The following is a 12,225-nucleotide window of genomic DNA, read 5'->3' as shown; positions in this document are numbered from 1 at the left end:
CAGCTATTTTACTGCTCCACACAAATGTAGCCAATTGCTGTAAACTCCTTTTCATTGTTTGTTGGCTCCGAATTAAAGGGACTGGACTGACTGCTTGTTGTAAAATAAGACTGCCTGACAATGGCAAAGGATACTTCAGATGCCATGCCTTCACACAATAATTCAGGCCAGTTCAGACAATTCAGTTCCCTACTGCAAAGTAATTACAGAGATGTGCAGAACCAGTTTGAATATGTGGATAATTTAGTATCTGGAGTCAAACAATAGTTGTGCTTGATGTCCCATGAGGTAATTTATAGGCCTGTATTCAATTATGTCTTGAAAGGTCAGTGTACCTACTTGGCTTGCAGACCAGCTATGATTTGAAGGCATGTGGAGTTGTGCTTTAAATGTCTGTTCAGAGTCCCGCCCGGCCCTTAACGGCCATGAATTATGAACGACGCACAGTCATCCGGGGCCAAACGGCCCGTCAACAGCTGTTTGTGCTGCGCTACCTTACATGCTGAGGCCATAATGGGAATACATGAACACAGGAGCAAGCAGCGTCCTGCATTACTCCACCTGCTGTTGTGTCTACTCGCTGACCCCCTCCGTCTGACCTCATGCAAAACGTCCATCTGGTGGCTGATCTAACCCACCCCTTCGCAGGTTGGTTTTGTCCTGCAAGTCAACTTTGTTATTCTTAATGTTCCTCGTTCAGCCGTAGCCCTAGGTCTGGTGCGTGTGTGTGCATAGTGTTTTACATGTCAAATGGTTTGTTTGTGTTCAGAGAATACCAGAGAAAAGCGCAGTACCTGCCTCGTGAACAGGGCCTCTACAGGCCTGTTGCAGCCCATGGGCGCCGGAGAGCCGGAACACAATCTCTGCTTTCTTTTTGCCAGCTCATCGATAAGTCCAATTATATTACAAGATGGCCCAATTTCCTTTACTTTCATCAAATGACAAGGAGACTTCTATGGCTGTGTGGATTGTGAGCATCCTAGACATAATTATTTATGGTGAGGGAAATGCATTATGCATGAGGGATATTGGTATTCCTCTGGCTGCGGCAGTGCATCCATATCCCATGCATTTAGCAACACCCCGAGACTCTTCGACTTTTTCAACTGCAGATGTCTTAAGCAGAACAGAACATTTTACTGGGAAAAGATACAGGTCAACATTCACTTCATTTATTAATGAATACACAATGTCCAATATCATCAAATCCCAGATCCACAGCATCACTATCAAGTAGGGATGAACCGATATGGAATGTCTTTATCCATCATGATCACTATTGATTACTTTCAAAACAAACATAGCTGCATGGGAGCACATAGACAATTGATTAATCTGTTTTCTTCCCTGCAATATTAATGAGTTAATACCAGCCAGTAATGTCAACCATTGTCATGCCGTCTACAGATATCAATTAGAAACATCGGTATTGCCTAAATATTGCTTCCTCCGTACTATCGGGATTTCTTCTCCTGTAAGGCTTTAGCTGCTTTGGCTGCTTTGGCCGCCTCGATGCTGGCCCTCTGCACCTTGCCCCTCTCTCCCTGGTAGAAGTCTGAATCCAGCCGTTGAGGGTCTTCTGACAGTTTGACGTAGACCTCCCCGTTGGCCTCGGTGATCGAGTGGACTCTCTGCTTCGGGCCTTTAGAGAGCCACATGGCAACCGGGGATTTCTCCTTGGGGTCGGTGTACTTGTATAACCCCTCCCCTTCAGCCAACGTTATCTTGTACTTGTGGTTTGGACATATAATGCACAGTTTGCCGCCCAATTCCTGCAAGAAGGTTACAACTTTGAAAACTAACAAATAAACAACAAAATTCTCTTTCAAAATGTATTTTACCTGGGGATGTTGCAACTGAATTGTGTGAGGGCTTTGCATTTCTAACTTGGACGTGCAAAGAAATTTTACTTTATTAACAAGTTTAACTCCCCCCTATCGTGGGGATTTAGCTTAAAATGTCCACTGGATAGATTAAAAGCAAAAAAGAGTTAAAAATGTTATAAAGTACACAAGTACACAAATCTATGGGAACTCTTACCTCAATGTCACCAGTCTGCAGAGCTCCTGCCTCATCTGTTTGAAATGGGACACAATAATCACTGAATTGCAAAGTAAGCAAACCTTTCTTGAGGATCTTAACATTTTGCTGACTGAATGCACCTTACGACTGTTAGACACATCCGGCCATAGATAACAAGGTTTTTGAGGTTATCAGTGATAAACAACAAGATCATATATTAAGCCATGGTATTTTGGATGCTTGTAAGGCACAAAAAGCAGGGAAAGGTTATGGTCATTTTAGGTTTCGGTAAATCATGATAAGGTTTTGGGTTTTTGGATTATAAGTGACAAATTATAAGAAGGAATGATGACAATTAATTGACTAGGACTGCAAGCAATCACACAAGGTATTCAAAGCCCACACACCGCCTATCCCAGCGGCAGCATTTTTGAAGAGTTACACACACACTTACAAACACATGCACACACAAGCACCCACACGCACGCAGCCACGCACACACACGCAAGCATACTATTGCACACATTGCAGCCACACTGGCACACACTTACAAACGCTCACACACACAATTAATTAATAACTGTTCTCTTCACCCCCCCCCCCCCCCCCCCCATCTACAACTAAAAGCAGATGAGCCTGATCTTTTTCAAACGTGGTTCCAAAAGTTACTCACGATAACAGTAAGAGTCCATAGCATAGAAAGTTTCCAGGTGGTAGATGACCAACACATCTCTTCCCTCTAGTGTTCTGAGGGAGCGTTTGGCCTCAATCAACTCCTCTCTCATCCCCACGAAGTGGGCCTCTCCTCTGGCATCCTTCTTCCCTTCCATGGCACAAGACAATTCTCCAAAAAACAGGCAGCAATCAAACATACATATATATATATATGATTATAAATGTGTTATATTATTTCAAAGCACTGCTAGAGCACAACTTTTCTTTCTTGAAGGTATCCAAGGTTTGCCTGTTCTCAGGCTCATTGAGAATATTGCATTATTGACAGACCCTGTTCATTTTTATTATTATGCGTTGTTGATAAGGTCATAACAAATAATCCTACCCAGCCTAATTTTTTAGGAAATATATTTGTATTCGACCAAAAACCTAAGAAGCATACATTTATCCTAGTTCTCGGTCAGTACCCAAGTTCTGCGTACCGATAGAGAAACCATTCGTTACATCATCTTAACATAGTGTGACAGAGATGATGCCAGGAGATACGGCTGTATATCTGTCCGCTTTTCCAACACAAGTATTGGGCTTCTAGTGATCACAAAATCAGAGCAAACTATGGATAAAAATAAAGTGATGTTATATCTCAATGCTGTAAACCATATCATATCATAACCATATCTGTAATGTATATAAACACATACATACCAAAGTGGTATGTACCAGAAAGAGTAATGAACTTTTGAACAACAGGAACACCATTTGGAGTTGCCTCAAGCTAAACTAGAGAGTAACATACTATGTAAGAACTACTCCAGAAATGTAAGAGTCATGGTACTGTATAATAATGCTCTTCCACTGACACTTTCTTGCCTAGTACTGTAATAACAATTGTAATAACAATAACAATTATTTCCTGTTTTCAAAAGTTTGGTTTCTTTACCTTGGCACTCAGCAAAGCAGTTTCCTCACCAAAGGCCAACAAGAGCTCTGACAGCATTTGGGGAAGGAGGCCAAACACTGAGTTCATCGTTATCTGTAACCCCCAGGCAGGTATACGATGACTATACTGCGTAAATGTCTTATCACTTTCTGCCAGAGGCTCGCAAACCGTCCAACAAAAATTTGTTGATTCGTCATAATCCACAATTTAATTCAGTCTATGGATTTAACACATGAATCACTTAAATTAATTTCCATGCGCTTTCAATTGGTAATCAACACACATAAATGGTCATATTTCTTATCCTTATTCAATACCATTCCTATAACGCTATTAATACTATACTTTACTATATCACATATACCATTATTATGCAAGAGAAAAGTGGACCCAATATTTTAGTTTGCTTTGCGAGCCGGAATTATTTCTCTGTTACCCCCTAGTTTCTTCCAACCAATCAGCTTTCGGAAGCTGACTGAAGCGTTGGTCAGTAACGCAAAGAACCTAAACCGCAGTAAAAACAGAGCCGTATCAAAATAAATCATTGTAAGTTATAAGCCTTTGTATAATATAAACATAATTTATACAATTAAAAGGAGATGCTTTATAAAAGTAGCATATATCTTTGCGTCAAACAAGCACTATCCGGTGTTAACAATACTGGTGTCATCTGAATCCATGTGCCTGGATTCATCTGACTTTTTAGTTTGCTCTTTTTGAGGAGGTAACATTGATCTGGATCAGTCTCTTTGGGAGTATGCTTTTAGTGTGCCTATCGTTTAATTAAACGACACTACGTGACGATACTATACTCGTCAAAAACTCTTCGAAATACATACTTGTCATTAACCTTTTTGATAAATTAATTCAGTATTTACTTATTATATTGTCAGATAAAGTATTGGCACCTACAGGCATACAGACATATTGACTTGAGCTTTTATGTTCTAACAGGATGGCGGCAGTGCGAGCATGTGGCTTCATAGTGTTCCGTCGCTTAGCCAGGTCTACACCTCCTCCAAATAACATTGAGTACCTTCTCTTGCAAACCTCCTACGGAGAACACCACTGGACCCCACCTAAAGGTATAACATATTAGGCGGGCCTATGTGAAATGTTCAAACCATACCACTATCAACCATACAACCAAACAACTATCACTCCAACCGTCTCTTATCTCTGATATGGCCAGGTCACGTAGACCCGGGGGAGGATGACCTCACCACAGCCCTGAGGGAGACCCAGGAGGAGGCAGGCTTGGAGGCCAAGCATCTTCGGGTGGTTGAAGACTTTGCAAAGGAGCTCCGTTATGAGGTGCGGGGGAAGCCCAAGGAAGTGTTGTACTGGCTCGCCGAGCTGAGAGACCCAGAGGCGACCGTGACTCTGTCTGAAGAGCACCAGGACTACCGCTGGGCCCCTCTGGAAGAGGCCTGCTCCCTGGCACAGTATAAAGACCTCCAGGACACCTTGAAGGCAGCACAGAAACACCTTACCTAAAGACACTGCAGAACACTAATAGAGGACCTATGGAGAAGGAGATCATGAAGTAGAATAAATCATGTTTGACTGAATAGGCAAGCTGACCAACTGGGAAAACATGAGAATACGATTCATGTGCCAGTCCTATTATAACATTTCTGCTATTGTGGGTTCTATGGTTTCAGTTTTTATTGATTGTTGGAAGTTAATTTCCGCAACTACTATCACTGTCTAACAAGTGTTAGAATGGTCCTTTTTACATTTCGGTTCATTTAAAATAACACAATATAGTTACTGGCTGGACAATACTAGCCTTGTGAGACTATCCTGATTGTCTTTTGCATTTGGCAATATGCGAAACCATCTGCAGAAAGAAACCAAATGTGAACTTGTGTGATCTGGATGGTCTCACGAGGCTAGTACAATGCTCTAGTCATTGGGTTATATGATAATATCAAATGTAATGCTGTTGAGCTACTGACATGTTGCCTCACACTCTTCTTTTGCAATAATCTGTCTACTCGCTAGTAAATAAATTATTTGAATTTATATTTGTTCTACTTTGGTTTTGAGAGCAATGCCGATGCTGCTTGTACATTTCAGTCCCCTTTAATTAGTCACTGCCTAGCTTCTGGGTAAGGACAGGCCATCAAGGAGGAGCAATAACTCCGATAGGATACAAACAGTAAAGACACATGTTAGCAAAATACAGCCCTACTGGGAGTCTGCTCTTCCCCCTGACCGTGTCAGCACCATTTTGCCTGTTTCAAATTCTGTGTTTGCAATATATACAATTATTTATAATTGATTGAAGTATCTATTTAAATTACACAAAAAGCTACATAATGACAAACAAGGTGAAAACCGATTACAAAGTACTCCAATGACAAACTATTTTATTTGGATAAATTGCCAACATTTCACAATAATTGTATGCTGTATGTTTCTTTTGCAATAGTTCCCCCCCTTTATCAAGCCAAAACCCCTCAATGCATTGTCAATTTCCAATGGCATGTCAGTAAAATGCTGACGCTAAAATCACAAACAAAAACCCAACAATGTAGTTCATACAATATAAATCTCATGTGACATTTTTTATCCTCGCAAACAAAACGGATTGAAACAGACGATCAAAGAAGGCCAAGTGAACACATAAGATTGTGGGGGCCTACATCAGTTCTCAGTCCAATAAGTGTGTAGACTTCATCCTCAAAAGGGCATTTAGGGCGCAGAAAACACATGCTCCAAATACACACTCATGGATGGAAAGAACTAAGTGAATCCACCTTCGACCTACCCCAAAAATGGATATATATATTTTCCATATACACTTTCAAATGTTGTTTTTTTCAAATAAGATACTAGTGTGCGTGTAGTGGGTGTGTTTATGTGTGTGGGGTGTTGGGAACCTTTTCATGGTCTCTACATTCTAAGGAAACAAAAAAAACAAAAAGGCAACAAACGAGTTACAAAAAAGGGTGACTTCTAAGATATAACATTTCCTCTTTTTATTAGCTAAGCCGAAGACCAGCCCTAAAGAGGAACTACTGCTGGCTCTACTCTCTGAATATAACATGGACATGGGTTGTGAAAATGTGTTCTCTTAATGCTCATCAGTCCTCCCATGAATTGACATCAGTCTTCTGCTCTTGGGCGAGGAGGAGATCCATAGCATGCAGTCAATCCCTGTAATGTGAATGACCACTGGATCCACAATTGGCCCAATTCGGTGAGCAGGAGTTCCTTCCTCATTCACCTTTGTGTCCCAAATGCGGTGAGCAATATGGAAGATAAAGCATTTTGTTTCACAGTCAAGAGTCACAAGATCCATTTTCAGGAATTCCAGGAGAACAAGGAGAGAACCTTCTACATGCATCAATCCCTCTATAGCACTTGAAAGTTTGTCGATATTTGTCGAGCAACTGGATTTCCTTGGAAGTAAGTCCATCCATATGTGTATGCGGGTGTGTGTGTGTGTGTGTGTGTGTGTAATAAAAAGGTACGCCAGGTCCTTGGCTCTGCAAAATGTTATGACTAGAATCAAAATGTTTAAAAAAAGAAGCGTCAAGCAGGATAACTAAAAACAGAGCATGGCTTTCATTGTTAGGATTATACCTTTAACATAATTAGTCACATTGTGATTCTCAATTCAGGCTGAAGAGAGATTTCAACTAAACCAGTCAAATCCACGCCCGTGCAGGCTGCCAGAAACGGTTACAGAACACAGGCCATGTGAAAGGTTTGTCCAGTTATCCAACTGGACAAACCATTGGGGTTAATTCAGACAATTCTAAGGTGACAAGATGTTCAACCAGTTGAAGAAGAGGCAGAGTGGAGTAATGGCATGAGTAAAAGTCCAATAATAGAAGGTGCACACAAAAAAAGCAATTTGTACTTTTGTTCAGATTGATTGCAATAAATGTTTGAATGTTAGTTTCGGTCACTCAACATACGTTATTCTGTCCTGTTTGGGGTAACAATGTGTTGGCTTAATTAAAGCACAAAAAGTAACAATATTCTTGGGACTTGAATGGAATCGAAAAGTTCACATAGTGCAAAGTTTCGTTAAATGGCCAGATTTTTGACTCGCCAAGAACGAAAAAAATTGGCTATTCTGGACCGTGAGTTACTCAGTCTACACTTATCGGTGGTGGGATACTGTATACATTTTTTATCATGAATCCCTGTCCTCGAACAACACCCACAGAGACAAAAGTAAGAGGAAAATGAAGGTGAGGAGGCGTATAGTTTTTACTTTGACTTATTCCTCTCCTGGCATAGAGTCTGCAGAGGCCCTGAGGTTTAAGAGGCAGAGACGTGAGGTTTAGGTTCACCTGGGATACTCCATCCAGTGTCAGGAGAGCTCACCGTCATGTTCTTCACATTGTCCTTCCTCATATCTTCTTTTCCTTATGATGTGATGTGAAGTGGGAGATGTACAGGGGACTGGTCCAGATGGGTGTTGTGTGAAGGTACGTTTTTGTTTGCAGGATGTAGTAGATTGCATCAAATTTGGGACAGAAAGACAAATTAGCTATGTTGAAGAGGCACAAAAAATGACTGACTGAAATGACGACGAGGGAAGGAGATCCGAAAGACAGGACAGATACAGAATGAGTTAGCCAGCCGTTAAGAGGGTCAAGCCACAAACTTTACCTTATTCAGACTCCTGATGAAAACAAACAAATTCAATCAGAGCCAGTCACACAAACCGACTGATACACACAACGACAAGTACACACACACACACACACACACACACACACACACACACACACACACACACACACACACACACACACACACACACACACACACACACACACACACACACACACACACACACACACACACACACTTCAATTTCAAAAGAAATTAAAAAATGGAGGCGGTTGCAGCACGACCAAGAGACCAGTCAGGTCATCATGAATCCTCGTTGCCGGAGTCGTCCTGGTTGTCATAGCGGCGGGTGGACGTGCCGCTACCCCCGGTGGTGCTGGCCTCTCCGCCAGATTCCATCTCGCTCTCGTCCTCGTCATCGTCCTCTTCCTCCATGTCGTCATCGTAGAGGTCGTCGTAGAGCAGGTCCGAGCTGCTGTCCTGGGACGGCACCCTGGTCTGCACGCAGTACTCTGCCAGGGTGGTGGGCACCTTCACCCCGTCGCGCTCCGCCTCTGCTGCTGTGGACAGCACCTGCTTCCTGCCGGGCCGAGGAGGGACAGGTTGTTGATCAACTACACATTTAGCTTCACGTATATACTCAGTTAACACGTGGATCCAGTAGTGATCATGCCACGGAATTCCTCTTTGTCTTAGTTGTGTGGACTTGTGTAAGCTCCCCAACTATCAGGTGGGTTGACTGTAGATGCCGCAATGTAAACATAACCAGCTTGCATTGTCACATTTGATCGATGATCCAAACATTCCTACCCAGCCCCAGTATTTCCCAGTGGTATCATTTCATCATGAAATATAAAAGATATTTAGACCAAATACTAAAATCAATGATGAGATGACTCCTACTATAGCTTCCAAAGGCTTGATTTATATCGGTCTTGTTCTCATATTTATTTATTTTTGCATTTTAATGCTTTATGATAGAGTGAGATAGACAGGAGGTATGAGAGAGCGAGGGGAAGGCATGAAGCAAAGGACCACGGGCAGGAATCAAATCTGGGTTGCTAAGGTAAGGACTGAGCCTCAGCGGTACGCGCTCTACCCGGTAATTGACCAGATAATTTACAATATGTTCTCCTGAATATTTAACATGATCAAGATTAGAGAATTAACAGATATGCATTCTCCTCTAAGATGATTTTACTCAAATTAACTCCAGTATATATATGTAACTAGTAGAACTGACAAATCATAAATAAGGCAGGATATAAATTCCTTCATTGTACGTTTCAGTGTTTAATTACATGTAGCTTAGTGTCTAGATTTGTATTCCCTGATGGCGTATTGCTGTTGGCGTATTACCTGATGATTTCAGCGTATTCTTTATCCTTGCCCTTGCTGTCCCGCCACTTACGAAACATGACGGACGCGTCCACGTTGGCAGGGGAGAACGTGTTGGGCTCATTGAGCAAAGAAATTACACTTAGTAAAATGGTCCTAGGGATAAGAACAAACAAAATGACTTCAGAAAATGTTGCTGTTTAAGAAAAGGTCTATCATCTAAAAACCTTGACCTCTTTTTCTATAGAATATAAATACTAAATGCATACAGTGCTAAAGAGCAGCAAACACCATTTGGAGTCTTATGGCATTTGAATTACATTCGGTAAGCCGTTATTATAGAAAGAGTAATCAAAAGGTTGTGCATCTTCAAATTGGACCACATGACATCCACAAGGGGCACGGACGTAACTGATTAGCGGCGAGATGTTATTACCTAACGTTCTGAGTGGGATTCCATCTTTCTGAAGGAAGTTCTCCACTCTGAGGGTCGTCCACAGGAGGATGCAAGATGGATATGCAAACGTCCCCATTCTGGAAAGACCAACCAGAACTCACAGTCTGAAAAGCTCACAGAAAATATTGCCTTACACAAATCATTAAATCGAATAACGAAAAGTTGTTGTTTGGTAGTATCGTTTCATAAATATAGCGACTGTGAAGGTGTTGTGGAAACAGTAAAAAGATTTCAACTTCACAATGCAGAAACCAACATGATATCAAGACTAATAATGGTAAAATAATGACATAAATTAAAAAACAAATAAGAAATTCTATACTTGGTTACATAATGAATATGAAAAGATTAATTGCATGTTCAAAAAGCTGTCGAACCCATAGGAGTGTTCGAGTTTATATGAATGTTATACCTCGTAGATGTTGGGATGCCACATCTTGGTGAGGAAGCGGAAGGTTGGCGGCGAGTATGGATAATCGATCGGGAACTTGATGTGGGCCTGAAAGGAATCCGATAAAGGTATACGCATCATAGATTACTAGTCTATTTAAATGTGACCATGGCAATATTACTTGTGGATGCAACTTACTACTTGTCATTATCGTTCAATTGACTAAGGTTTTTATCTAAATCTATAATCTCTAGCACGTTAATAATGGCAAATGCCCATGACTATCTGAACATTAACATGGTCAAAACAAATTGTCCTTACATTAGCCTGATTTGTCTAACATGCAGCCGTATCAAAAGACATTCTTTATTTCTAGGGCTAAACCTAGCTTGTGAACCCCATTCACAAGCAGACCATATTGCTCACTTTTCTAAAGGCACACTTTTGCTTAATGTAGAAAACATCCAATGATAACAAATACACATTGCCACAGGCTTTTATACCTTTGGATATAACCCATTGGCCAAATCACTGAATGCAAATTTAAATCAATGTTTTTTCGAGTTTGGCTCACCTTAAAGTAGCCTCCCTCATAGAGTGTGTTTGGTGGACCAAAAATTGCCACCTCCCAGTTGTACAGGTCAGACTCTTCCACCAGTGTGATGCGGAATCCCTCCACTGGCTGCTCCTGAAGAGACTTCAACTCCATCATCAGGGCCTTCTGGGAGCTTGGGGTGGTCTGGTGGGCCATTCTTATCCCACTTCTCACACAAATAAGAACGTTGGAAGAGAAAATAAATAAATGCAATCCTTTTCAGATCTGATTCTTACACAAAATTAGGGTTTTACATTAAAGTGTTTGGTTAAATATAAGGGGGGTGCATTCGTAAACAGGGACTACAATTATTCTAGAACATTTGAGGTACATTCAAGCTCAATTAATAACAAAAACATATTCTTAACTGACATAACCACTGAATATTCAAGACAAAATGGCTATGCTATGTAAGTGGCATTGTATGTGATTTAGGGCCTTATGGGGAAAGGCGAAGTTATTGAGCAATGATTACCTGACGTCTTGCTCTTTGATAAGTATTCGTTTCGTTACAGTGGACTACTTGAAGCAAAACTACTTTCGGTCCATAATATTACCTAATCTTGGAAAACGGCAGCGGCAGCTAATGGTGGATTTTCTGTAATGGTCTATGGCTAACGTTATTCCTCGTGTTGTTTCCAAAATTCTTTGTGTGCCAATGTTGACAAATGACATGGAGCTAACACCAATGTAAATCAAGATATCACGGTCATCATTATTGGAATCAACAGTGCCCTGCTTGACATTTTCGTCCTGTTGGTTCGGATCGGAAAAGCGCTCAGCTGATCCCTGCTTGTTTATGTTTGTTTATCTGCTCTCTGGCAGTCTCAACTTCTCCCCACGTCAGCTAAACCCCACCGAGGAACTTCGTTAAAATGGAAGATTTTGTTCTGGCTGTTGTCATCCCGTCCAGCACATCGACCGTGTAGACGCCGCAAATAATCGAGTTTGTATTCGCGGAAGGGGCAGTCAACGAAATACCTGTATTAGCGATTCACTGTGTATTTATCGATTTTTTATTTTCTACCATCGATACTTCCGGCTACCTTTGCGCGTGTCTGTAAACGCACGAACGTTTACTTCTGAACCCGACGTGCGCGCACACTGTCGATATTACCAATCTCTAAAGATAAATATTCTAAGACAAACATATTTAGGATATAATAGTTGGGCTACATAACAAATGGACATTTGACATTTTGTTATTA

General features: G+C 41.2%; 3 protein-coding genes across 6 annotated transcripts; 1 reads left to right on the top strand and 2 right to left on the bottom strand.

The window, feature by feature from the left end:
* Window positions 1-389: 389 nt before the first annotated feature.
* rfesd (Rieske (Fe-S) domain containing) lies at window positions 390-3,971 on the bottom strand. 3 transcript variants are annotated; one of them, XM_056605867.1, is made up of 4 exons: window positions 3,638-3,971; window positions 2,696-2,845; window positions 2,041-2,075; window positions 390-1,772 (listed from the first exon to the last, which is right to left on the bottom strand). In XM_056605867.1, the coding sequence occupies exons 2-4, from the start codon at window positions 2,805-2,807 to the stop codon at window positions 1,455-1,457; spliced, it is 465 nt and encodes a 154-aa protein (XP_056461842.1). In that variant the 5' UTR covers window positions 2,808-2,845; window positions 3,638-3,971; the 3' UTR covers window positions 390-1,454. The 3 variants fall into 3 exon arrangements, with proteins under 3 accessions (XP_056461842.1, XP_056461841.1, XP_056461840.1); XM_056605866.1 differs by having other exon boundaries at window positions 394-1,772; window positions 2,696-2,866; window positions 3,638-3,955; XM_056605865.1 differs by having other exon boundaries at window positions 394-1,772; window positions 2,696-3,956.
* Window positions 3,972-4,073: 102 nt separating this feature from the next.
* nudt2 (nudix (nucleoside diphosphate linked moiety X)-type motif 2) lies at window positions 4,074-5,736 on the top strand. Its single transcript, XM_056605868.1, has 3 exons — window positions 4,074-4,183; window positions 4,592-4,722; window positions 4,830-5,736. Exons 2-3 carry the CDS (start codon window positions 4,593-4,595, stop codon window positions 5,132-5,134), a joined length of 435 nt encoding a protein of 144 aa, XP_056461843.1. The 5' UTR covers window positions 4,074-4,183; window position 4,592; the 3' UTR covers window positions 5,135-5,736.
* A 232-nt stretch (window positions 5,737-5,968) lies between these two features.
* Window positions 5,969-12,089, bottom strand: LOC130401861 (ubiquitin-conjugating enzyme E2 R2). 2 transcript variants are annotated; one of them, XM_056605863.1, is made up of 6 exons: window positions 11,493-12,089; window positions 10,997-11,186; window positions 10,444-10,530; window positions 10,011-10,108; window positions 9,596-9,730; window positions 5,969-8,816 (listed from the first exon to the last, which is right to left on the bottom strand). In XM_056605863.1, the coding sequence occupies exons 2-6, from the start codon at window positions 11,171-11,173 to the stop codon at window positions 8,540-8,542; spliced, it is 774 nt and encodes a 257-aa protein (XP_056461838.1). In that variant the 5' UTR covers window positions 11,174-11,186; window positions 11,493-12,089; the 3' UTR covers window positions 5,969-8,539. The 2 variants fall into 2 exon arrangements, with proteins under 2 accessions (XP_056461838.1, XP_056461839.1); XM_056605864.1 differs by having other exon boundaries at window positions 10,997-11,183.
* Window positions 12,090-12,225: the final 136 nt, after the last annotated feature.

Source organism: Gadus chalcogrammus, chromosome 13 (genome assembly GCF_026213295.1).
Source record: "Gadus chalcogrammus isolate NIFS_2021 chromosome 13, NIFS_Gcha_1.0, whole genome shotgun sequence".
Lineage (NCBI taxonomy): Eukaryota > Metazoa > Chordata > Actinopteri > Gadiformes > Gadidae > Gadus > Gadus chalcogrammus.
This window is presented reverse-complemented; position numbering and strand designations above follow the sequence as displayed.

Excerpts from the sequence above, each read along its gene's own strand:
- rfesd (XM_056605865.1), bottom strand. The coding sequence starts at position 2,894 with ATGTTTGATTGCTGCCTGTTTTTTGGAGAATTGTCTTGTGCCATGGAA. Across the intron at positions 2,076-2,695 it reads TATGGACTCTTACTGTTATC|ATGAGGCAGGAGCTCTGCAG; the intron begins GTGAGTAACTTT and ends CATTTCAAACAG. Across the intron at positions 1,773-2,040 it reads TGCAGACTGGTGACATTGAG|GAATTGGGCGGCAAACTGTG; the intron begins GTAAGAGTTCCC and ends ACCTTCTTGCAG.
- nudt2 (XM_056605868.1), top strand. The coding sequence starts at position 4,593 with ATGGCGGCAGTGCGAGCATGTGGCTTCATAGTGTTCCGTCGCTTAGCC. Across the intron at positions 4,723-4,829 it reads CCACTGGACCCCACCTAAAG|GTCACGTAGACCCGGGGGAG; the intron begins GTATAACATATT and ends TGATATGGCCAG.
- LOC130401861 (XM_056605863.1), bottom strand. The coding sequence starts at position 11,173 with ATGGCCCACCAGACCACCCCAAGCTCCCAGAAGGCCCTGATGATGGAG. Across the intron at positions 10,109-10,443 it reads GGCATCCCAACATCTACGAG|AATGGGGACGTTTGCATATC; the intron begins GTATAACATTCA and ends TGGTCTTTCCAG. Across the intron at positions 9,731-10,010 it reads AATCCCACTCAGAACGTTAG|GACCATTTTACTAAGTGTAA; the intron begins GTAATAACATCT and ends TCTTATCCCTAG.